General features: G+C 33.1%; 1 protein-coding gene across 1 annotated transcript; it reads right to left on the minus strand.

Annotated features, from left to right (window-relative positions):
- Positions 1–18,474: 18,474 nt before the first annotated feature.
- On the minus strand, positions 18,475–21,014 carry LOC137821984 (transcription factor MYB34). The gene is made up of 3 exons (XM_068626823.1): positions 20,669–21,014; positions 20,077–20,206; positions 18,475–19,726 (listed from the first exon to the last, which is right to left on the minus strand). Exons 1-3 carry the CDS (start codon positions 20,799–20,801, stop codon positions 18,643–18,645), a joined length of 1,347 nt encoding a protein of 448 aa, XP_068482924.1. The 5' UTR covers positions 20,802–21,014; the 3' UTR covers positions 18,475–18,642.
- Between the last annotated feature and the right edge of the window lie 4,474 nt (positions 21,015–25,488).

Genomic DNA, 25,488 nt, shown 5'->3' on the forward strand with positions numbered 1-25,488 from the left:
TAATGTAATAACTGAGTTTTTAAAATATTTAACAGAATTTAGCAAAATGTATGGAAATTGAGTTTTAGATGAAAAGAAAAGTATAAATTTTCATTTTTAGTAAATAATTTCCAATTTTATATTTTTTAAATAAAGAAAAAAAATTACTAGTCGTAATTTAATATTTTTATAGGTTGATTTTGAATACGTTGAATTATAAATTGTTTTGATATTATAAAAATAACTCAAATAGGTGTTATGCATTAGATTAGGCGTTTTGCCTTGATGGTATGAGTTTTGATATGTTAATGTGATTTATTTATGAATATTTATAACTTTTGAAAATATTTTTAAAAAATTAATCAATAACCATTTAAGCAACTCATGAACATTTAATAGATTGTTTTGATTAATTCAGTTAAGAAAATATTTTGCTATGTAAATAATTGATTATCATAATTAAATAATAGATAATTTTTAGACTATAATTAATTATTTAAATATTTTTCATTTTTTTATTCAGATACGTAATGATTACATAAAATAATTGATTAAATTATTAATCTTATTATTGATTATTATAAATAATAATTTAGTAACTATTTTCTTAAAATAACATATATATATATATATATATATATATATATATATATATATATATATATAAAGATTTTTTCTCAATAGAAGAGAAGAGAATACACATTATGCATTTTATTATACATTTTATGGAGAATGGAGAAGGCCTCGAAAGTTTTTCAGCTTGGTCAAACAAGTTAGAGATCTTGGATCAATTTGCATCAACAAGTTGATTAAAAGTTTTTCTCTTTTCACCTGTTTAAAATATTAATCATATTCAGCTGATATATTTCTAACTTGTCTCATCATCAATGTTTGGTGTGTTGGTCTAGTAGATTTCTATACTTGGCAGGTTTTATGGATAGGTTTTTAAGAAAAATCACATTTTGGATGTATTACAGTCTTTGTGGTAGACTGTAGCTAAATTGAATTTTCAAGAATGGTGAAACAATCATCACATGTTGATTGGATTGAACTTGAGGTGGATTCAACGAGAATCAAACAAGTCTAAAAGCTTGGATTCACTGAAAAGGATTTCTATGTGGTAAAATAGACACTAAAGTATTTTGCAAGAATTATTATGATGATTTTGTGAAAACAGAAAAAAAAAACACAACAGAATGTTAAATTGTGTTTTTTAAAATTTTTACACAGTTTTTTATTTTGCAAATATTGTTTGATAGGAATATTCATATAATATATATATATATATATATATATAATTAGTTGATAGTAATTTCGTCCTGTCAAGTGTTATAGATACAACTTTATTATTTGACTAATTTACTTGTTTAGATGATTTTAGTTATGGGTGTTTGCTCAACAACTCTCCTCCTTTGTTAGCGTAGATAAAAATCAAATACAATATAGAAAGATGGAGAAAGAGATAAAATGCATTTAGTATTTTTATACTAGTTTGTCTAACTAACTCAATGATGCTCTTTGAGCATGGCTAAGATGTAGAATGGTGATCAACTTATCACTAGATTTTGCTTACTAGAGAGGTTGATTGTTTGTTGACGTATGTGATACTTGTACACTTCTAGTTGGCTAATAGGAACACAAACATTGTTCTTCTATGAAGTTTTTGATAGGTACAAAAAGTTGAGCAGTGTTTCAATGCTATACAACAGGGTCTCTCAATTTTAAAGACTCTTAAAAAAATGACCATTGTGAATTTTTTTTTTCTGATGACTTCGATTTTTTTTTTGTGTGTACTTCTTTTGTATGATGAGCTTACTTGAATGGAATGCATTAAGTGCACTTCTTGTAACATTAAATGCTTTCTTCCTCCTTTATGTATTCTTTCTAATGGCTGCATGAGGTTATCTTTTCTTGGAAAGTGTGCCTTGGCTTGATTTTGCCTACTTTGTGCATAGTTGTACAAGACAAATAACCATTCTAGAGTTGTCAATGTTTATTGCCAAGGAATTGTAGAGAAAAGGCAACTTTAGCTCAAACTCTGAGAAATATTTTGATTTTGACTTTAGCATACACTTTCAATGGATCTATTTGCAAATGGATATTCTCTTTCTTTGTGCTAATTTTTTTACCATATTTGTTCATAGTCAGGCGTAAAAGAAACAAGATTGCAAAGTGTTGTATTCTTTATCAAATGAAATACTTATGTCTTACATGATCTATTGTTTACACAAAGCTATCATCTTATAGACAAAATATGATCATATTTTATACTTAGCTATTTTTAGCACTTAATAAAAATGGTGTTGGACTTTTGCCTTAACAATCTACCTCTTTTTAATGGTGCTTAAAACATTCAAGTTAAAAATGATATTTTCAAAAACATGTTCAACAAATCAAGTTTTCGAAAATATTTTTCATTCTTAAACTCGGACATACAAAATATATAATAGTGTGCGTTTGATGGGGTGTCAAATTTTGAATCTAGATTGAATTCTCATTAGTAAGACTATATCAATACGATATAATCTTTAGTCAATTGGCTACATATATTCAATACAGATGATAGAAAAAATAGTTTTTAAACAAAAAGGAATCATTAGACTTTATAGTTCAACTTATTACAATATTAAAGCAAAACAACATGAAGAAAAATAAACTCTTATCTCCTTCTTTAGCTTGCTCCTTGATCTTTTTCTCCTCACTCTCCCATGCTTTTGATAGTCTCACTCTTTGAAGCTCCCTTTGAACTTACATTTCCCTTGCTTGTGCCTTTTTTTAAAGTTCTCATTATATTCACCCCCTTTTAAGTACCATCAACAAAGGGATGGACCAGTCACTAATCAACTTATTCTATCTCTTCATCATTTGAAGATAACACTTGTGGATTGATTGAAGTTGTTTATGTGATAGGATTTGGTCCCACACCAAGCATAAAGGCGACCATAACTTTCCACTTGGTAGCTTCACGAAGGGCTTAGTCATGAGCCAGTAATGCTTGCTCTTGCATGACATTGATTGTGTCCAAAATAACTTTGTGGTGCATGTCTTCACTTATATGAGTTAAGGATTTTTATGTTGACTCAGGATAAAAGATGAATGAGCAAGTCGAAAAAACCACCATGAACGCTCATTCAAATGGAGAGGCATAATAATACAGTCTTTGTGATCAACATACTTGAGCTTGTGATGAGAGAATGACATTCACAAAGGGTACTTCTAATAGGGCATGGGGGTGTGCTTGAGGTTTCTGTTCAGGATATATTCTAGAGGTGTGTTCAGAAAAAACATAATATCATTACATTAGTCTAAGATCACAAGAAAATCAATTATCTAGTTCTTTCTCTAGCATGATCTACATTTCCTACCTTGTTCGGTTTATAAGAGGATCTCTTTCCAAATGACGAGGAATGGCTTCATCTTGAAAAGCTTTTATATATATATATATATATATATATATATTGAAAGGCATGCAAGTTTAGGGCATATCAAGCTTGGGATAGATCCTTGTCTTTTCAGTGATGGTTGAATGCACAAACCTAAATTAAAAATCAGTGTGAGATGCACGTAGTTAATGTGATTTCATAACATTGATGTGTCTATGCTTTTCTTCCATCATCAACTAAAGCATCATCCAAAGGTCAAATAGATCCACATGATCCTTCCATTCATCGAAGTCTTTGTGTGAAAATAGAAAAAAACGTAAGAATGGAAGGTTGAATTTTGTTTTAAAAAACTTTTGTGTATTTTTAACTATATCATTTGATTGTGAGTATTCAAATGATACTTTTATATGTTAAGTAATCAATTAATGTTGATGTAATATATAAAAAAAGATATTAAATCTTAATTAATTTAGTAACAAAATGTTTTAGGTATATGTAAAATTATGATCTCTCCTTCTATGTTAGTAAAAATAACAATGGCATGAAAAGTAAAGAGATAAAGAAAGAGAGAATACACACTATAATTTTTTATACTAGTTCATCTAACCACGCAGACTACGTCTAGTCATTAATCAATTGATTGGGTTCCACTAAGCAAATTATTGTTACGAAGTGAGTATTTTTTTTTGGGCTCGTAGCCACTCTGGTTTTAACTGAGTATTCTTTGAACTCGTAGTCACTTCTTACTGGCCACTGCGTATTTTTTTAGCAATAACCACTCCTCACTAATACTTGAGTATTCTTTGATAAACAGTCACTCTTAACTAAGATGAAGAAGAAGTTGATGAACCATAAGTCATGTTAGGTTTTCAAAATAAAACTAAGTTCCCCCTGGTGTGGTATAAGGTCAACATAGGTCGAATCCAAAGACAACATTGTTGAAGATGGATGAAGCTCATCTCTACCTAGTCTCAATGTGTTGGATGTAGATGTTAGCTAAGTTGCTTTGTAGGTTGCTATATGTCCTAGATGATCTCATTCTTTAGGGTTGTGTGTATTCAAGGTTGCCTTTTGCTGCATGACCCATCCTAGATGCCAAATCAAGGTAGTAAGATCAAGCTCATGATATGGTTAAACGGTTTTGGAAAAGCTTTTTAAAGTTTTCTTAAATGGTTTGATTCAGTACAAAAATAAATCTGTTTTAGTGAGAAACAATCGGTTTATTTCTTCTCTGTTAAAGGCTTTTCAAAATTCTGTTAGGGCACCAAAGGTACAGCTCAGTCTGTTACTTCAGTTAAGCTGACCTGGCAACTTTATTATCTTTTAACCTGTTGTTTTTCAGAATCAATCTGTTGTTTTGCTAACTGCTCTGTAATTGTTTTTTAAAAGTGGTTAGAAATTGTTCTCTATAAAATAAAATGCCCTTCTCACGTAAAGGGATGCTGAACTATCACAGTTTTAACAGAGATACAACATTCTGTGTGTGAGAAAGTGAATTGAAAAAGTTTTGCAAAGGTTTTTCAAAAGTGAAATACATTTGAGCTTGTTCTTGAATAACCTTGTGCTGGATGAAGGTGCTGGTACTGTCTTGGAGCAAATAGAACAACTGGTTTATGTTCTTGCAACATTGTTTCAGGTGTAATCTTTTCCTTATTCATTCTTGTATTGGTTTTGAGCGTTAGTCACTCTAGATAGGGTTTCTTGGAGTGCAAGGTATGCTGGAATAGTGTTTTTCAGCCTTGATAGTTGAGGTTCTTGAAGGGTTCAAGAACTGTTGTGTGTTTGTAATTGATTGTATCAGTTTTTAGTGGATTACACCTTGGAGTGAGGTGAACTGGACGTAGCTCTTGATGAGTGAACCAGTATAAAAATTCTTGTGTGGTTCTTCTCTCATCCCTGCACTTAATTCTGTAATTTCACATAATCTGTCAAGAAAGGAATCTGTTATATTGAAACTAAATCTGTTAATTCTGGACCTGGTTAGATCTGTTGTTCTAACTTGTTAATCAATCCTTCAATCATAAATCAAGCTGCTGTGTGAATCTGTAATAAGATAAGAAGGGTAAATTGGTTCCTTTAACTAAACTGTGACATTTGGTTCATTACTCTAGATGGCTTATGTTAAGTAAAAATTGATTAATTCTGTACCTTAAACTGCAACTTTATAAACAGTGAAGGTTAATCAATTTGGTTCTGGTATTGCTGCTGGTTGATCTAAACTGTGCTGATCTTGTTTTAATTGTGCCAGATTCATCTGTAAAAACAATTTGTTCCTTTTAATATCAATCTGTTCTTTTCACCTCTGTTACATAGTAAATTAGATTGTTTACGAAAATTTGATAAGCTCAATTCACCCCTCCCCTCTTGATCTTAGACACTGCTTAACTCTAACAATTGGTATCAAGAGCTAGGGCTTGTATTTTGCTCAAGTGTATGCATGATGTCTGAGTTTAAAATGCCTTTTGTTGAAGGTGCGTCTATTAATAGACCTCCTATCTTTGGTGGTGTTAACTATGCTTTCTGGAAAATCAGGATGAAAATCTTTATGGAGTCTATTGACATGGGGATATGGGATGCAGTGGTCAGTGGACCTTTTATACCTATGCAGGTTGTCAAAGATGAAACAATAAAAAAGCCTTGGTCTGAATGGAGTGAAACCGAGAAGAAGAAGGCCAAATATGAGTCCTTAGCCAAGAATATCATCACCTCTGCACTGAATATGGATGAGTTCTTTAGAGTCTCTCAATGCAACTCAGCTAAGAAGATGTGGGAGGTACTAGAGGTAACTAATGAAGGGACTGATGATGTGAAACGGGCAAGGAAGCACTCACTAATTTAATAGTACGAACTGTTCAGAATGCAATCAGAAGAAAGTATTGTAGATGTGCAGAAACGATTTACACATATTGTAAATCACCTCACTGGCCTTGGTAAAGTCTTTGACAAGGAAGAACTCAACATAAAGGTGCTAAAATGCCTTGATAGGAGCTGGCAGCCTAAGGTAACAACAATCTCAAAATCCAGAGATTTATCCAAGATGTCCACTGCTGCACTTTTTGGAAAGCTGATAGAGCATGAAATAGAGCTGAAAAGATTGAAAGAACAAGAAACTGTGGAGAAGAAAGCCAAAGGAATTGCCCTGAAAACTACCATGGAACATGATACAAGTGAGGAAGAAGTTGATCCTGAACATGATGAGACTTTGAGTCTGCTCACCAGAAAATTCAGTAGGTTTCTTAGAAAGAAAAACCGTGACAGAACTCAACAAAGAAAGAGGTACTCTAAACCCAATGATTCGAATTCTTCCAATTACACTTGTTTTGGATGTGGTAATTCAGGTCATATAAAGGTTGATTGTCCAAACAATCAAAACAAGGAAAAATCAACAAGCAAGAAGAGTGAAAGAAGCAAAGGCAAAAGAGCATACATCTCATGGGAAGAAAATGATGTATCCTCATCTAGTAATTCCTCAACCGAAAGTGAGGAAGCAAATCTGTGCTTTATGGTGAATGAGGAAGAATATAACTCTGATTCAGTAAGTAACTTTTATACTGATTATGAAAAATATGATCAGCTGTTAATTGCATTTAAGGAAACACATGATGAAGCAAACAGATTAGCTGTAATTTGTAACAAATTGAATAGAGTAAATAGGGTACTTGAACCTAAGGTCAAAGCTCTTGAAGAAGAGCTGCACAAATCTAAAACTGAATTGGTCCGCCTTGAATTAACTTGTTTGCATGCATCAATAAAAACCTGTGATAATTGTAAGAAGTTGGAAAAACAGGTTGAATATTTGTTAAAAACACTTTCAAATTTCACCAAAGGAAGAGAAAATCTTGAAACTTTATTAGGTTCACAGAATGTTGTTTTCAATAAAAATGGTCTAGGATATAATTCTGAAATGAAAAGCAATGTGAAAAGGCTGTCTAGTTTTTTTGTTCCTTCCAAAACAGGTTTTTCTTCTTTTAGTTGTTCAAAAGCAATGCATACTGCAACATGTTTTTACTGTATGAAGTCTGGTCATATATCTAGAACATGTAAAGCTAGAAGGTACCTTGTTCCTAAAGGATTGGCCAAATGGCTTCCTAAGGAAAGGTATTAATCATGCTAGACCCTAGACTAAAAGGGGTACCATATATGCTAAATCTGTTTTGTTGCAGAAAAACAGCAGGAAAAATCAGTGGTACCTGGACAGTGGCTGCTCAAAGCACATGACTGGTGATGTGACTCAGTTCATAAATCTAAAACTCAAAGCTGAAGGACATGTCACATATGGGGACAACAATAGAGGAAAAATTCTTGGAAGAGGAGATGTGGGTACTAAAGACTCAACCACTATTGAGAATGTACTGTACGTTGAAGGCTAAAACATAGTCTTCTAAGCATTAGCCAGCTGTGTGACAAGGGATACAAGGTCAATTTCGAAGCCAACACTTGTACAATTTCAAATGAAATTTCTGGTAAGGTGTTGTTCACTGGAAAAAGGGTAAACAACATCTATCTCTTAGATATTATAAAGAGTTGTTCTGAAAATGAGTGTTTGTTATCTAAAAGTGATGAGTCATGGTTGTGGCATAGGAGGCTAGCTCATATTCACACAAATCACTTGAATAAGCTAAAGTCTAAGGAACTAGTTTCTGGTTTACCAAACATAAAATTTTAGAATAATAAATTGTGTGATGCTTGTGTAAAGGGAAAACATATAAGAACTTCATTTAAATCTAAAGATGTGGTTTCTACAAATAAAGCCTTGGATGTTTTACATATGGACTTGTTTGGACCATCTAGGACTGCTAGCTTAGCTGGAAATTACTATGCCTTGGTGATTGTTGATGACTTTTCAAGATATACATGGACTTTGTTTCTTGCTTCTAAAAATGATGCATATAAAGCCTTTAAGAAACTTGCTAAGGTTATGCATAATGAAAATGAAAATAGGATAAAACAGATTCGTAGTGATCATGGGGGAGAATTTCAAAATGCAAAATTTGATAGATATTGTGAAAAACATGGGATCACACATAGTTATTCTGCTCCAAGGACACCCCAACAAAATGGTGTAGTTGAAAGGAAGAATAGGTCACTAGAGGAGTTAGCTAGGACCATGTTAAATGAATCTGATTTACCTAAATATTTTTGGGCAGATGCAGTATACACTGCTTCTTATGTGCTTAACAGAACATTGATTAGACCAATTCTTAAGAAAACTCCCTATGAATTGTATAAAGGAAGGAAGCCTAGCATTAGTCATCTTAGGGTCTTTGGCTGCAAATGTTTTGTTCTAAATAATGGTAAAGACAATCTGGGGAAATTTGATCCTAAATCAGATGAGGGAATACATATTGGATATGCTATAAATGGTCATGCTTATAGAGTGTATAACAAAAGATTGGTTGCAGTAGAAGAATCTATACATGTTGTATTTGATGAAACAGATTTTTCTGTACCCAAATCTGTTCTGGATGAACCTGGTATGGATGATTTAAGAACCATTTTGCAAAAGAATCAATCTAGTGAGCTTGATGCAGCTAATCAAAATTCTGTCAAAGAATCTACTATGAATGCAAAATTGCCTAAGGAATGGAAGACACCCAGGGATCTTACACTAGACAATGTAATTGGTAAAATTGAGAGGAGTCTCAACAAGGAATTCACTTAATAATTTCTGCAGAACAGTGGCCTTTGTTTCACAGATTGAGCCTAAAAACCTGGAAGAAGCACTGCAAGACAGCAATTGGATAACAGCAATGCAGGAAGAACTGAACCAGTTTGAATACAATGAAGTGTGATCTTTGGTTCCAAGAAGGCATGAGATGAATATCATAGGAACCAAGTGGGTGTACAGGAACAATATGGATGAATATGGGGCTATCACTAGAAATAAAGTAAGGCTGGTTGCTAAAGGTTATAACCAAGAAGAAGGAATTGATTTTGGTGACACCTATGCACCAGTAGCACGTCTTGAAGCTGTCAGGTTACTCCTAGCATTTTCCAGCATACAAGGGTTCAAGCTATTTCAAATGGATGTCAAGAGTGCATTCTTAAATGGTTACATTAATGAAGAGGTGTTTGTATCTCAGCCTCCAGGGTTCGAAGATCATAAAAATCCAGAGCATGTGTACATGCTTAAGAAGGCATTATATGGATTGAAGCAGGCACCTAGGCAATGGTATGAGAGGCTAAGTGAATTTCTGCTCTCTCAAGGATATAACCGTGGCAATTCTGATAAAACTCTATTCATAAAGAAGAAAAGAGAAGACATTATACTTGTGCAAGTCTATGTGGATGATATTATCTTTGGATCCACAAATGAAGAGATGTGTGAAGACTTTGTGAAAACAATGAAGAGTGAGTTTGAGATGTCAATGTTAGGAGAAATGAATTTCTTCCTTGGACTGCAAGTGAAACAACTCAAGGATGGAATTTTCATAAGCCAAGAAAAATATTGCAAGGAGCTGCTTAAAAGGTTTGATATGGATCAATGCAAAGCAATCAACACTCCTATTTCAACAAGCTGCCAGCTAGATCAAGATTCTGCAGGAAAATCAGTGGATCAATCTAAGTACAGGGGTTTAATTGGTTCCTTATTATACTTAACTGCTAGCAGGCCTAACATTATGTTTGCTGTGTGCTTATGTGCTAGATATCAATCTGATCCAAAGGAATCACACTACAATGCAGCAAAGAGAATTCTGAAATACTTACAAGGATCTAAGAATGTTGGGTTATGGTATCCTAACAATGTATCTTTAAATTTAATTGGTTTTTCAGACTCTGACTTTGCAGGTTGCAAGGTTGATAGGAAAAGCACAAGTGGGACTTGTCACATGCTTGGATCAAGTCTAATCTCTTGGCATTGCAAGAAACAGGCTTGTGTTGCTCTCTCTACAGCAGAGGCAGAATACATAGCTGCTGGAAGTTGTTGTGCTCAAACCTTATGGCTAAGGCAGCAACTAAGTAATTTTGGAATTTTATTAAACAAGATACCTATAAATTGTGATAATACTAGTGCTATAAATCTGTCTAAGAATCTTGTCATGCACTCAAGGACTAAACATATTGAAATTAGACATCACTTTCTAAGAGAACATATAGCTAATGGAACGTGTGATATAAAATTCATTGGCATTGAATTTCAATTAGCTGATCTATTCACTAAACCTCTTGCTAAAGATAAGTTTTATTTTCTTCTAAATGAATTGGGTATCATTAGCTTAAATTGTCCTCTGCAGTGAAAATTTCAATCTGTTACTTTATATTTTAACATGTTTCGTTCTCTGTTTCAGAATTACTGCTGTGACTAGGAAAGAGAAAGATTTGATTTTTTTCTCTCTCTCTCTCTCTCTCTCTCTCTCTCTCTTTATCTTTGACTGCTTTTACGGTTATTAACCAGCAGGTCTATGCCAATTAGTGTGTGGGTATCCTAACTTATTGGATATTGTGTAGGTGCAACAGATTTGATTTGCCAAAATCTGGTTCCAATATATTCTTACGTAAATCAACACCTGAACCTGCTGCACCACAAGAATAAAATCTGAAGCATATCTGTTAGATTTGATTTTTTTTCAAAACCCATAATTCTTGAAATCTGATCAAATTGTTTTTCTTTAAAATTTGTGATTTTCAAAATCTGATTTAAAGACTCTATATAAACCGGGCACTAATCAATTTTTTCCTCACACCTTCTCATCTATGCTATAAGCTGTCCAGGTTCAAATCTGATTCTTTACTTTTTTCGTTTTTGTTATTATTGATAATATGACCTGCAAACTTATTTTGTTTCTAGCTGGAATTGTCTATTGGTGAATAGGTGCAGGCAACAACAGACTAAGCAATGGCATCCTCCTCACGCAAAAAGAAGAAATCCAAAGAACAATCTAACAGCAGCCAAGGCATTATGGAAAAATGGTTTGTTGGAGATTCTGAAGCCATGACTAAGTTCATCCATGAGACAAGCAGAAAGCAAGTAAATGTGCCCAAGGTGCTGGAATTTTCTTGGTTGAGGGAAGAAAATCTGATTGAAGAAAAAACTCTGCTCAAGCATCAAAAGCTGAAAAACTTCTTAGAAATGACTGGAAATGTCTACCCAGACTTGGTGAAAGTATTCTATAGTAATCTGGTTCAAGATGGCAAAAATCTGGTCTCCCGTGTGAAAGGTGTGAAGCTGAAAATTACAAGGGAAATATGAAACAATGTGGGAGGAATCAAGTATTCAGGAATGAAGGTTATCAAAGGAAATACTGTTGGAATTCAAGGGTTTAGCAAAATGCAGTTTTATAGGAGCTGTGTTAGGAATCCTGCTGAACCAGAAGCTAGATTTCATGCTGGAAATCTGACATTAATTCCAAGACTCCTTGCCTACATAATTGCTTGGCAGCTTACTCCAAGAGGAAGTAATCATGCTACTCTCCATGAAGAGGATTTGATTCTGCTGTACTGCATAATGAATCAACTCAAGGTAAATTGGGTGAGTACAATGGTAGAGCATATGCTCAAATCTACAAGGCTTCCAGATTATCGTTTTCCATATGCTATTTTTGTGTCAAAGCTAATTGATTATTTTGAAGTTGACACTACAAATGAGAGAAATGACACCATTAAGGCAGCAAGTGAAATAGACAACTCCACTCTCTTGAAGATGACAGTTGGGTATTTAGAAGGAATGCTGCAAACAGAGCTGAGAATGAAGCAGCTGATCCAGCAAATGAAGAAGAAGAAAATGCTAATGGGGTGCAGCACATGGATGAATCACCAGTGCACTCTTCTGGAAATGAGGATGTTGCTGCTACAAGCCAAAATGCACTGGTTGCATATGAGGAACCTGTGTATAGAGGTGAACCTCTGTCCATGTTCGAAAGACAAGTACTAAGCAGGCTGGACACACTCACATATGACCAAAAGGCACATTATGAAATGGCTCACGCCAGGTTTCAACACTTGGATGACCAAATTGAAGGAGTTCAAGTGCAGCTAGCTGAGCTTTACTACAACAACAAGTGATCCTATTTCTTAGTCTTTATCTTTTATATCTTGTTGAACAATTTGGGTTTAGTTGGTTTGTTTTTATTCTGCACTGGTTTTAGTTGGTCTTATTTTGGGTTGTAATAGAACTCTATAATGGTTGTTTGTTTGAACTGTTATGAATGTCTATGGTATGTCTTTATCCCATGCCTTATTCTGTTTAATGAATCCAAAGGGGGAGAAGAACAGAGAAACAGCTCACAAAGGTTGATGTTCTGGTTTAAGCTGTAGGGAGGTATCACAAAACTCACACACTGCTATTTTCTGGTTTTATTTCTAAACGTTGTTGTGCAGGTTTTGGCAGTTAGTACAGTGCAGGTTTTGATCATCAAAATATGCAAAGCAAAGGGGTTTTTGTCTCCATCAAACAGAGGGAGATTGTTGAAGATGGATGAAGCTCATCTCTACCTAGTCTTAGTGTGTTTGATGTAGATGTTAACTAGGTTGCTTTGTAGGTTGCTATATGTCCTAGATGATCTCATTCTTTAGGGTTGTGTGTATTCAAGGTTGCCTTTTGCTGCATGACCCATCCTAGATGCCAAATCAAGGTAGTAAGATCAAGCTCATGATATGGTTAAACGGTTTTGGAAAAGCTTTTTAAAGTTTTCTTAAATGGTTTGATTCAGTACAAAAATAAATCTGTTTTATTGAGAAGCAATCGGTTTATTTCTTCTCTGTTAAAGGCTTTTCGAAATTCTGTTAGGGCACCAAAGGTACAGCTCAGTCTGTTATTTCAGTTAAGCTGAGCTGACAACTTTATCATCTTTTAACCTGTTTTTTTCAGAATCAATCTGTTGTTTTGCTAACTGCTCTGTAATTGTTTTTTAAAAGTGGTTAGAAACTGTTCTCTATAAAATAAAATGCCCTTCTCACGTAAAGGGATGCTGAACTATCACAGTTTTAACAGAGATACAACATTCTGTGTGTGAGAAAGTGAATTGAAAAGGTTTTGCAAAGGTTTTTCAAAAGTGAAATACATGTGAGCTTGTTCTTGAAGAACCTTGTGCTGGATGAAGGTACTGGTACTGTCTTGGAGCAAATAGAACAACTGGTTTATGTTCTTGCAACATTGTTTCAGGTGTAATCTTTTCCTTATTCATTCTTGTATTGGTTTTGAGCGTTAGTCACTCTAGATAGGGTTTCTTGGAGTGCAAGGTATGTTGGAATAGTGTTTTTCAGCCTTGATAATTGAGGTTCTTGAAGGGTTCAAGAACTGCTGTGTGTTTGTAATTGATTGTATCAGTTTTTAGTGGATTACACCTTGGAGTGAGTTGAACTGGACGTAGCTCTTGATGAGTGAACCAGTATAAAAATTCTTGTGTGGTTCTTCTCTCATCCCTGCACTTAATTCTGTAATTTCACATAATCTGTCAAGAAAGGAATCTGTTATATTGAAACTAAATCTGTTAATTTTGGACCTGGTTAGATCTGTTGTTCTAACTTGTTAATCAATCCTTCAATCATAAATCAAGCTGCTGTGTGAATCTGTAATAAGATAAGAAGGGTAAATTGGTTCCTTTAACTAAACTGTGACATTTGGTTCATTACTCTAGATGGCTTATGTTAAGTAAAAATTGATTAATTCTGTACCTTAAACTGCAACTTTATAAACAGTGAAGGTTAATCAATTTGGTTCTGGTATTGCTACTGGTTGATCTAAACTGTGCTGATCTTGTTTTAATTGTGCCAGATTCATCTGTAAAAACAATTTGTTCCTTTTAATATCAATTTGTTCTTTTCACCTCTGTTACATAGTAAATTACATTGTTTGCGAAAATTTGATAAGCTCAATTCACCCCTCCCCTCTTGATCTTAGACACTGCTTAACTCTAACAAACATGTCATGTGTTGAAGTCATTGTATGTAATCTTTCTTTTACAAATTAACAAAGGGGAAATTGAAATTAAAATCAAAGAAACAATATAAAAAATTAAATGGTTATCTTCAACCCCTCTATTCAATCTTCTGCAAGTTCTCTCAATTTTTGGGTCCAAACAATATAATGAGTTTGGTTTGTTTCTAGTCATACACCTCTTTTAGACTATCTAATAATTTTAAACATAACATAGACTAAACAAAACGAACATCCAATATAATTTATGGTGAATACAAGAAAATAAGAAAGATTATCACATAATAAATTTTGTTGGCATGTTCTTCCTCAGCAATGATTCCAATTTGATTTCAAAATAAAACTAAATTTCTCCTAATGTTATATACGTTCGACCTAGGTCGAATCCAAGGACAACATGTCATGCATGCAATTTATTGTATGTAATCTTTCTTTTACAAATTAACAGGGGGAAATTGGAATCAAAACGAAAATGTAAAACAAACTGAAAAGTAAAGCAAAGTGAGACCATGTATAGACGATTATCTAGTAACACTTAGAAATGTAAAAACATATATGCAGACAAAAAAATAATAAATACATGAAAGTAAAATGTAATGTAAACTAAAAGCAAAAGAAAAGAAATAGAAACAATGAATTGCAGCTGTTAAACCGTCTAGTCCACAATTGCTTGCTAGAATGTCTTATAGTTGTTTTACAGAAAATAAAATGATTTATGCAAAAAAAATTCTTATTGTTAAACCATCTAATAAGAAATCACTTACTAAACCATCCAATGATTATATGAAGAGATAAAGAGAAAGAAAAAAAAATGAAAGTATCAAAAGTAAATTGAGAAATAAATTAATATAATTGTTATAAACGAAAATAATAGAAAAATCTAACTACTAAATTGGAAAAAGTAGAAAACTAAATTTTTAATTTCGATGGAAATAAGAGGCACAATGTTCATCAATGTAAGACAAGACAGTAAAACTAAACTGAAATTGAAAAAACAATATCATGAAATTGAATTGGAAAATATGAAAGAACAAAGAAGGAAAACTATAGAAATAAGAAGTAGAGAAGAACTAAAGTTGCAATTGTAAAATCACATTCATGAACCATGTTCAATATTTCTTCATTCTTGAATGCGAGGATTTTAATCGAACTCTTTGTATATAAGAAGTGCAGACCAATCAATTTACACAATCAAAACAAAATAGTAGAAGGTATCAAGAATAAAATTTTATTGCAAATGGTAATTTCAATCATTCTTCAACTACAACATTAGAATGGGTAGAAGAGGAAGAGGTGGACTTTAAGCCTAAGTCAACCCCATAAAACGGTTCAATAACTCGAAATGACTCTGATATCATATTAAGAAGTGAACTTTAAGCCTAACTCAACCCCATAAAACTGGCTTATGAGGTGAAATTTACATCCACTTATATACAATTAAATGTCTTCGTCTCTAGTCGATGTGGAATCTCCAACACTCAGACAAACATGAACTACTTATTCTTTTTAGAGCCTTGGTAATGTTGGAGATCCCACATCGACTAGAGATTAGATCCTTTCATTGTATATAAGTGGGTGCAAACCTCAACCCTATGAGCCGGTTTTATGGGGTTGAGTTAGGCTTAAAGTCCACTCTTTCGTAATATGGTATCAGAGCCATTTTCGAGCTTATCCTAGCGAGTGTTTCTGTTGGGCTTATCGTGCCACCCGCTATCGGACCACCCATAATATATAGTCCCACGCACGAGTTGGCAGTCTCGGCGTGAGGGGGGTGTGTTGGAGATCCCACATCGACTAGAGATTAGAGCCTTTCATTGTATATAAGTGGGTGCAAACCTCAACCTTATGAGCCGGTTTTATGGGGTTGAGTTAGGCTTAAAGTCCACTTCGTAATATGGTATCAGAGCCATTTCGAGCCTATCCTAGCGAGTGTTTGTGTTGGGCCTATCGTGCCACCCGCTATCAGGCCGCTATCGGACCACCCATAATATATAGTCACACGCACGAGTTGGTAGTCTTGGCGTGAGGGGGGTGTGTTGAAGATCCCACATCGACTAGAGATTAGAGCCTTTCATTGTATATAGGTGGGTGCAAACCTCAACCCTATGAGCCGGTTTTATGGGGTTGAGTTAGGCTTAAAATTCACTCTTTCGTAATAGGTAATTCTCCCTTTCTTCTTCTTTTTAGGTCCTCTTAACCACTCTTCTTTCTCTTTACATTTCCATTTTCAAGCAGCATCAATGAAAGGGTGAATAATAAACAATATTATGGATGAAGATCTCACGATAATTTATTATTGTACACAACTCATTGTGCTTGAATAATATAATCAAAACATATATGGGAGTTATAAAACTTGACATAATAATATAATCAAAACATATATGGAAGTTATAAAACGTGACATAGTAATACTTGAATAATACATTCTCTAATATACTTTAATTCATTAACACGTGAACAAACTTATAGATTAACAATAACTTGATATTATTTATTATTTGTATAAACCATCTATGTTTAACACACTTGTGTTGTTTCCAAATCCAAGAGTAGTGGTTTAAAAACACTTTTAAGTTATAGTAGTTGTTAATGAAACTTAATAGTTTAGTCTAGAATCTTGTGTTGAGACAAACCATTATAAATTTTTTGTGCTCCTTCTTTTCTCCTTTTATCATCTTTTAATTATTTCATATAATCTTAGGTTTGAGTTTTCTATTGTGAAAACAAATTTTAAGATGACATTATTTATTGTTTTTTCATGTTCTGAACACAAATTAAACTCAAAGTTTAACTCTCATCTTATTCAAAACTAAATTTCCCTCTTGCCAAAAATATAAAATCCTTAAAAATACATGTAAATTAATCCTGACCTGACTAATGACATAGTGACACGTGTCAACGATATAATATATGAAAATTCACTTCTTCAAATTTGTGATTAAAATATTGTTAGTATCTAAAATTTGGATCAAATTTTATTTTAGTAAACCCCTAATTCAGAACTATTTTTTAGTTCCTCAATATAAAATTGATATTTTAAATACCTTAAATTGAAAAATAATTTTTTTAGTATTCTAAATTTAAAATATCTTTTAATCCTCAAATTTAAAAGTTGTTTTTAAGTTTTTTAATTTGAAAGTAATTCATTTTGATTTTCAAAGTTGATGTTGGCTGAAAATTTATTGACGTATTTAACATGTACTTAATTTGAGAACAACCATTTAATAGTCATTGAAATATTTCTTATTTCTTTCTTTGTAATTCAGCCCATTTACTTGTACTACTACTGTGGCATAGATGATTGCTACTGCAATTGTAATGATACTGTCCTTTCCTACTTTTCTTGTTTTTTTTCTCATATTGTTATGAATAAAGTTTTGATTTGAAACTTTTATTTTGAGGTTAAATTACAGTGGTCGTGACTAGGATATTTAAATGCAATATTTCCTTTTGTTTCACTAAATTTTCTAGTTTTAAATCATGAAAAAATTTATCTTAAAATATTATTTGATAATTTAAATATGTGATGATTAAAATTTTCATAAATCTCGTATCTAATTTTTTTAAAACATATTGTTACTCACTTGAACAAATTGACGTAGAGTCAATTATAGTTTTAATTTTTCATCTGATTAGTTTGAAGAAGACAAATGAAAGATATTAGCTTCACATTATTTTTTTAATCAGGAAGCTTAATTCACTTTCCCAAATTCAGGGACTAAAAAGTCCAATTTTAAATTTGAGAAATGTAATTAGCAACGTGGAATCAATTGTCAACACAAATAATATCTCTGAAATTAAATTTTTTAAAAACAATTTAAAAAAAAATCCAAAAATTAGAAACCAATTTATTACACCCGTTTATGTCCAACCAAAGAAGATGAGATAATAAATGACCCATACTATTATATTATTTCTTATATTTATATTATTATTATTTCCTATTTTTCTGCGGGGTTGTTATTTAATAAGTGGTGCCCCGTTATTATTTACGGTGCACCAAACCTGCCATATTTGGAGAGGTACATTGTCACTTTATTTACCGATGTGGGTCCTGATTACCCTCACCTTAATTATATCTTTATACCTTACCATTTTTTAACCTTTTTTTTATCACGTGTTTTATAGTATATCTGTTTATAGTATAGTATTCATACTACTATACTATATACAAATGTTTGAGATACCACTTTGTAAACTGTTTTTTTTTCTCCTTTATTTGATATAGAAAAATTGAGAAAGGAAGAAAAGAATTTGTTATTACAAAATAGACAGGGATGATACAGAGAGATGCCTTTGATAAAAAGCTATGCAGAAGAATCTCCATACATCATCGACACATTATTTCTTTCTGTCCCCTTTCTAGATTAGCATTTGGGTGTTAAGTAAGTTTTTCTTTTATTACAAATACTGAATGTACTTGCTTATTTCATCATCACACGTTCCAAGATCAGCATTCTCAAACAGGAAGCACGATGTTGAACTAGAAGACTCACCCAAGTTGAGTTCAGACACACTGCAGTCACCACCACCACTTGGAGCACAATATCTGAAGGACACATAGTTAGATGAAACGCATTGCCAATTATCTTCATTATTGTCTGAAAAGCATGAGGGTGTGGCCACTTGATCGAATATCAGTGAAGGACTAGAAGGGGACCCTGCCATTTTTGTTATGTGTGGTGCTTCCTGAAAAGCGCTTAGAGCATTCAAACAATCTCCAATTTCATCACTGCTAATAAAGCTACCATCGCTACCAGTCTCACCTTTTTCACTACTTTCCAACAATTTTGAAAACACAGCTTTTGCAGATTCAAGGCCATGAACTTTATGAGGGAGTGAAGTAGCCATCTTCACTCCCTCATCACTGCTAATAAAGCTATCTCCAATTTCATCACTGCTAATAAAGCTACCATCACTACCAGTCTCACCTTTTTCACTACTTTCCAACAATTTTGAAAAAACAGCTTTTGCAGATTCAAGGCCATGAACTTTATGAGGGAGTGAAGTAGCCATCTTGTTCAGTAACTGAGCAGAAGTTACTGAATGATTTGATGAGGCCATATTAGACACAAGGGGGTCTCTGTTATTCTCCGGTTCTATTCCAGTTCCAGTTTTAACCACACTATTACTGTTGCTGTTCCCAGCAGCAACAGGTTTATATGATTTAATTGCTTCTAGGTACCCAGATGCAAGAATTTTACTAGCAACTTTGTTGAGAAGCTGAGTTGAAGACATTGACTTTGGTAAGCTTGAGTGATTAGATTGGTGTGTAGTGGCATTTGGTCCATGGCAAACAGTTTCTTTTGATGGAACCATGCACAACTCACTGGATTTTGATTCTGTGGAACTTGCAGTGCTAATTGGTTTTGAACTCGATGGATCCACATCATTCTTTTCGTAGTGCCTTTTCAGATATGAGTTCCAATAGTTCTTGATTTCGTTATCAGTTCGCATTGGTAAATGCTTTGCTATACTTGACCACCTAATAAGTTAATTTATAAATTACAATTCAGTTATATATAAACTAGTAGGTAAAATTCTCAGTTTCATTAAAAATGGTTTCTAACTTATAATTTTTCCAAAAAATTCACCTTGTTTTCTTTATATCTACTTATGGAAACATTTACTGTATCTAAACTACACTAGTACCTTAATTAACATGCATAGCTATACATTATAGAATTATCAATGGGAAAACCAACATATGATTGATAGAAAAAGAAAAACTTTCCTAATTCATATGCAAAACTAAATTAAATGAAAAAATTGTGCAGCATGGTACCTAACCACAAACATTCATAACTATTAGCAGCTAGATCTTTCAAGTTTCACCTGTTGCCAAGAACAGCCTGAAGTTTTATAATTTTCTGCTCTTCTTCTGGGCTCAATTTTCCTCTCTTAATGTCTGGTCTGAGGTAGTTAAACCATCTCAGCCTGCAACTCTTTCCACATCTTTGAAGACCTGTAGTACACCCACATGAAGTACTCAAAAAAGTTGCCCCCACTTTATTTGGTAATAGCAAAAATGTCATTGCCTAACTAAGCACTAGCTAATGTAGCCATGATCTTCAAGGTCAAAACTACTGAACCATGCTAGCCAAACTAATTCTAAACAACTCTATCCCTAACCTGTTCCAACCAACTTGGAAGATGAATTATAACTTCAACTCAATCTCACAAAATAAATTGAAATGGGAGATTATGAACTCACTTACAAACCATATTTAATCAAATATATCATTGATGTTAGATTTCCAACAAATCAGAGGTGATGTTCCATGATGTAAGTTATTTACCCAAATACAAGTCTAAATCAACAACAATAATGCAACAATAGCCATGTACGATTGATGAAGTTAGAGTAATCATGTAGTAGTTAAATCTGAAGCACACAAGAGTAAGATGGTTTAATTGAAAAACTGACCAGCTTTCTGAGGCAAGGTACGCCAGCTTCCAGTGCCATGATTCTGAATGTAAGCAATGAGTTTCTGATCTTCTTGAGCTGTCCATGCACCTTTTCTGAGTTCCTCGTGACTGCAGCAAGGAGTTCTTCCCATATGAGGATTGGGAAAAGAAGGGTGAAAAAGTGTAGAGTAGGTGTGTGTCTGAGTGAGAAAGAGGTATGACTATGTTGTGTGTGTATGTTTGTGAGATGGAAAAATTAAAGTGTGGCTGTAGCTGCTGCATGTGTTAAATTTAAGGGTGAGTAGTACGACCACTTTGAACATTGAAAGCATGTGGGGACAAAACATGGCTGGACTTATGGAGATACTATTATTGAGAAGATGACAATATTATAATAGATGGTCCTCAGACTTCACCCACGCCAACCTCGCGCTGCATGGTTTACACCATTTAGTCCCTCACAAATTTAGAACATAAACATAACCATAACTTTAAATGTTTGTTTTCACTGTTTCTCACACAATTATGCACACATCCATTCTAAATGCCTAGGGACCAGGGTAGTTGTACACAATAAATTGTCAAATGTGCCAGAGCTGTTTGACTATGACATTTTTAAAACATCCCATCTTTCTTTCCATACTCTTTTCCTTTCTATTTTTTAACCTTTACTAATTCTTTCTCATACATAAACACACTACCATAATTCAACTCCCAAATCTTAGATGAGACTAATTGAGATCAAATGTACAAACATATTCAATTTTGGTACACACTAGGCTGTATTCTTAAACATGAAGAATTTAGGAAGGTTATTTTCCTTTATTTTTTACCAAAATGGTATAAGTTTAGGTGAGTTTTATTGAAATGGATAAAATTTTAAGAGATTACAAGAAGAGGTTTTCCACAATTAAGATGTGTTTAAGTTTTTTTATTTTATTTTATAAAATCAACATTACAAGAGGTTTAGTATGATAAGTTTTTTTTTTTTTTATCAAATCGGTCTCACAAACACAATTTTTAGTACAATGGTTTTTTCTAAATCGTGATTCGAGACACTATTTTTATATTTTTTTTATTGTGCATCCAAACATGTTTTGATTTTTTTTATTTTTTTTATTTTTTCATTGTTTTTTTTTTATTTTTTATAGATATTTTTTTAAATTGTGCATGTTTTCTAAGTTTTATATGTAAAATTTTGCATACAATAGTTTTTTAAAAATATTTTGGCTTTTTATTTATTTAAAAATGTAATTTTTTTTTGAGAAATTAAATATTAACATATATGGCTTTTAGTTTTCAATTAATATTTATAGTTTCAAAAAATGACTTTATTGATTTTTTTTTTAATTTTAAGTTCATGTTAATTCAGTGTAATTTAGAGAATAAAAAATAATCAATTATGAAGAAAAAGAAATTTAATAAAATGGAAATTAATTTTGATCAATAATACTTAAGTAAAGGTAAATAAATATTTATTTGTGAGAATTAATTCTACTTACTCTTGTAGCTTGTCTTTTTTATCTTTATTGTTGTTACTAAAAGTAGTGCACAAGTTTGTAATTAAACATTTTTAATATCTTCATATTCATTTTCGTCATTTTCAATTCCATGATCAGACTTATGTGAAAGCATAGTAGGTTTATAAAAATTTATGGATGAAGTTATACGTTGATGGTGATTCCTTGTAGAAGTCGCAAATATATTATTTGATGTGATAGAAAAAAGATTTGGTTGAGAAGAAAAAATATTATGTGTATGAAACGTGTTGGTATGAAGATTATGTAGACATGTTATGATGAGGATCCACATATCTGAATGTTTTGTTGAAAACTAGATTGACCAACATATTGTTATGGAGGCTGGGGAAATGTAATGATTGTGATTGTTGTGTCTCTTGTAGTATGTCATGTTCTTGATAAAGGAAATGTTAATCGTCAAAATGTCGCATAACTAAATTAGCTTAATAGAACTCTACTAAATTAGCTTGATGAAACTCTCGCTTCATTTTTTGCATTAAATAGTCCACAAAAACTAAAAAAATTGTAGTTAGCGTAAGAAAGAACTTTTGTTGGTAATAAATGTAGTTATGAAATGATTGAAAACCTCTTTTAGTTATGAGTGGTTAAGTGTGTTACATAATAAATAAATTAGGTGTTCTTGTTTTTTTTTGCATCGGATGAGACCACCTAAGATAAATAATTAGTGAAGATGCACAAAATTTTAAAATATGTAAGTTGTACTTGAAACATAAATGTGATTATATTAAAAATAACCTTTTGAGTAGTGGAAAACTGAGGCTTGTAACGATGACTTCAATTGTTAATGGCTTGATGGTTGGAGAAATGCATTTGATGTGATTTCAAATCCATTGTTGCAAAAGTAACATGCGACCTCGTATGTTTTCCTAATTAAAATCAACTTTGTGATCTAAAGTCCACTCAAAGACATGTCAATATAGTTGAGTTACAACTATAATTTGATCCATCTTTAAGAACTAACAGTAATAAAAGATACACCAAATAATATTACTACAAAAAATATTTGACTAAAAAACAATATATGCTTGTATATATTAAGTTATAACAATGTTTGATTGCTTCACTAAGAAGTTTCAAAAATATTTATTTACATGTTTAACCTGTTTATTAAATTTTATTTAAAATATTATTTTTTATTTATTTTTATTTTTCAAATTACATTTAACTATTTTTAATTAAGAGATTACAATGTCAAAAATATATTAATATATAAATATTATTGTAAAATTAAAAACTATACATGTTATTTTTTAATTAAATAAAAAACCAAAAATATTATAAAAAAACAGACAAAAACTATTTATTTAAAAATTTGAATATAAAACTTAGAGGACGTGGTCAGGTAACCGATTTTTAAAAAAATACATGTAAAAAGATAAATGTGACTTAAAAAAATAAAAATGAAAACGTGCCTGGGATGCACATTTTTACAAAAATCCATTGTACTAAAATAGTGTTTTTATAAGGTTAATTTCATAAATAAATAAAAACTTACTACACTAAAATCATATTTGTAACACTGATTTTCATTAAAAAAAATACTTTTAACGTATGGAAAAAATATACACAGTTAAACTCGTGCTTAAAAGAAGAAAAAGAAACTGGCGCTTTAAATCTTATATTTTTTTCACTTCAATTATGCTTCTAAACACGAATACCATTTTCACAATTTTAAAAGTTTTGTCCATTTCTATTAAACTCACTTAAAAAGGTACTCGTGAGTTACATTTTTTAAAATCCAATCTAATTCGGTCTGGATATAAAATTTATATCAATTTTAACTAAATCAAATTTATTTGGATTTTTTAAATATATTTAAAATAGATTAAATTTAAAATAAACTCATTTTTGATATGGATCATAGTTGACTCATATCGATATGGGTCTGGACCCACTCGGTTTGACATGGATTTGAACTCACACGACTCAACATGGTCTTGGGTTGACTAAGCTCAATACGAGATTAAGCCGACTGACTTGGACCCAAATCGACTCAACTAGACATAGGCCTAGGTCGATTTGGCTTGACATGAGCTTGATGTCGACTCAACCTGGTACCAAGCTGACTAAGCTCGACCTGGGCTCAGACCGACTCGACTCAACATGGGCCTGGGGCGACTCGACATCAGTTTTGGCTGACTCAACATGGGCTTTGCTAGACTAAGCTCGACATGGGTATGGGCCCACTCTACTCAACATGGGTAAAGCCCACTCGGCTCAAGTGCAAACCGATTCGACCTGGACTCGGACCGACTCAACTCGACCTGGGTCTAGGTCGACTTGGCATACATGGGCCTGGACCGACTTGGCTAGACTTGGGCCCGGGCTAACTTGGCTCGACATGCCCGATGCCGACTCGATTTGGGCTAGAGGCGAGTTAACTTAACATGATCTCGGGGCGAATCTGCTTGACACGGGCTTGGTCGACTTGACTCTACTTGGGCTCAGATCAACTTGGCTTGAAATGGGTCCGGTGCCGAATCGACTTGGGCTCGGACCGACTCGGCTCTACATGGGCTTGGGCCAACTCGACTCAATATGGGCCCGAGCCAAGTCGGCTCTATATTGGCTCGAGCGACTTGGCTCAATGGGCCCGGACAACTCGGCTTTACATGGACCAGGGTCAACTCAACTCGACCTAGTTCCGGGCCGCCTTAAATCGATATGGGCCTCAACCGGCTGTGCTCGACATGGCCTGGGTCAATTGGACTCGACATGCATTTAGACTGACTTGGCCCAGGCCCACTCGGGTCGAATTAGGCTCGGGCTGACTTGGTTTGACTGGTACTAGGCTGACTCGACTCGACCTAAACCTGGCCGACTCGGCTCGATCTTGGTTTGGGGCGACTCAGATTAAGGCTCGAGCCGACTCGGCTTAATCGAGGCTCAGGCTATTTGAGCTCGACTTGCGATCAGACCGACTCAGCTCAACATGGACCCTTAGCTCGACTTGAGCTCGATCCGGACCTGGATCAACTCAACTTGACCTGAGCCCGGGTCGAATCAATTGGACCTTGACTCAGGGTAACTTAACTCAACCTGAACCTAGATTGACTCGACTCATCCATAATCTGAATCAACTTAAAATCCATCACAAAATTCATTTTGAATAATCCAAAAATGTATCAAATATATATTTGATCTATATCCAATTAAATAAATTAAATTTAAAATTAAAAAACATGAATTTAAGATAATTCAATTTAAATAGATTAAAAATAATATAAATTTAGATAATTATAGTTGAATTTCACAATTTTAATTTTTTTTCACACTTACCTAAAGTCATGTCCTCTTC

The sequence above is a fragment of the Phaseolus vulgaris genome, chromosome 9 (assembly GCF_000499845.2).
Source record: "Phaseolus vulgaris cultivar G19833 chromosome 9, P. vulgaris v2.0, whole genome shotgun sequence".
In the NCBI taxonomy this organism is placed as follows: domain Eukaryota; kingdom Viridiplantae; phylum Streptophyta; class Magnoliopsida; order Fabales; family Fabaceae; genus Phaseolus; species Phaseolus vulgaris.

Excerpts from the sequence above, each read along its gene's own strand:
- LOC137821984 (XM_068626823.1), bottom strand. The coding sequence starts at position 20,801 with ATGGGAAGAACTCCTTGCTGCAGTCACGAGGAACTCAGAAAAGGTGCA. Across the intron at positions 20,207-20,668 it reads TACCTTGCCTCAGAAAGCTG|GTCTTCAAAGATGTGGAAAG; the intron begins GTCAGTTTTTCA and ends GGTGTACTACAG. Across the intron at positions 19,727-20,076 it reads CAGGCTGTTCTTGGCAACAG|GTGGTCAAGTATAGCAAAGC; the intron begins GTGAAACTTGAA and ends TTAACTTATTAG.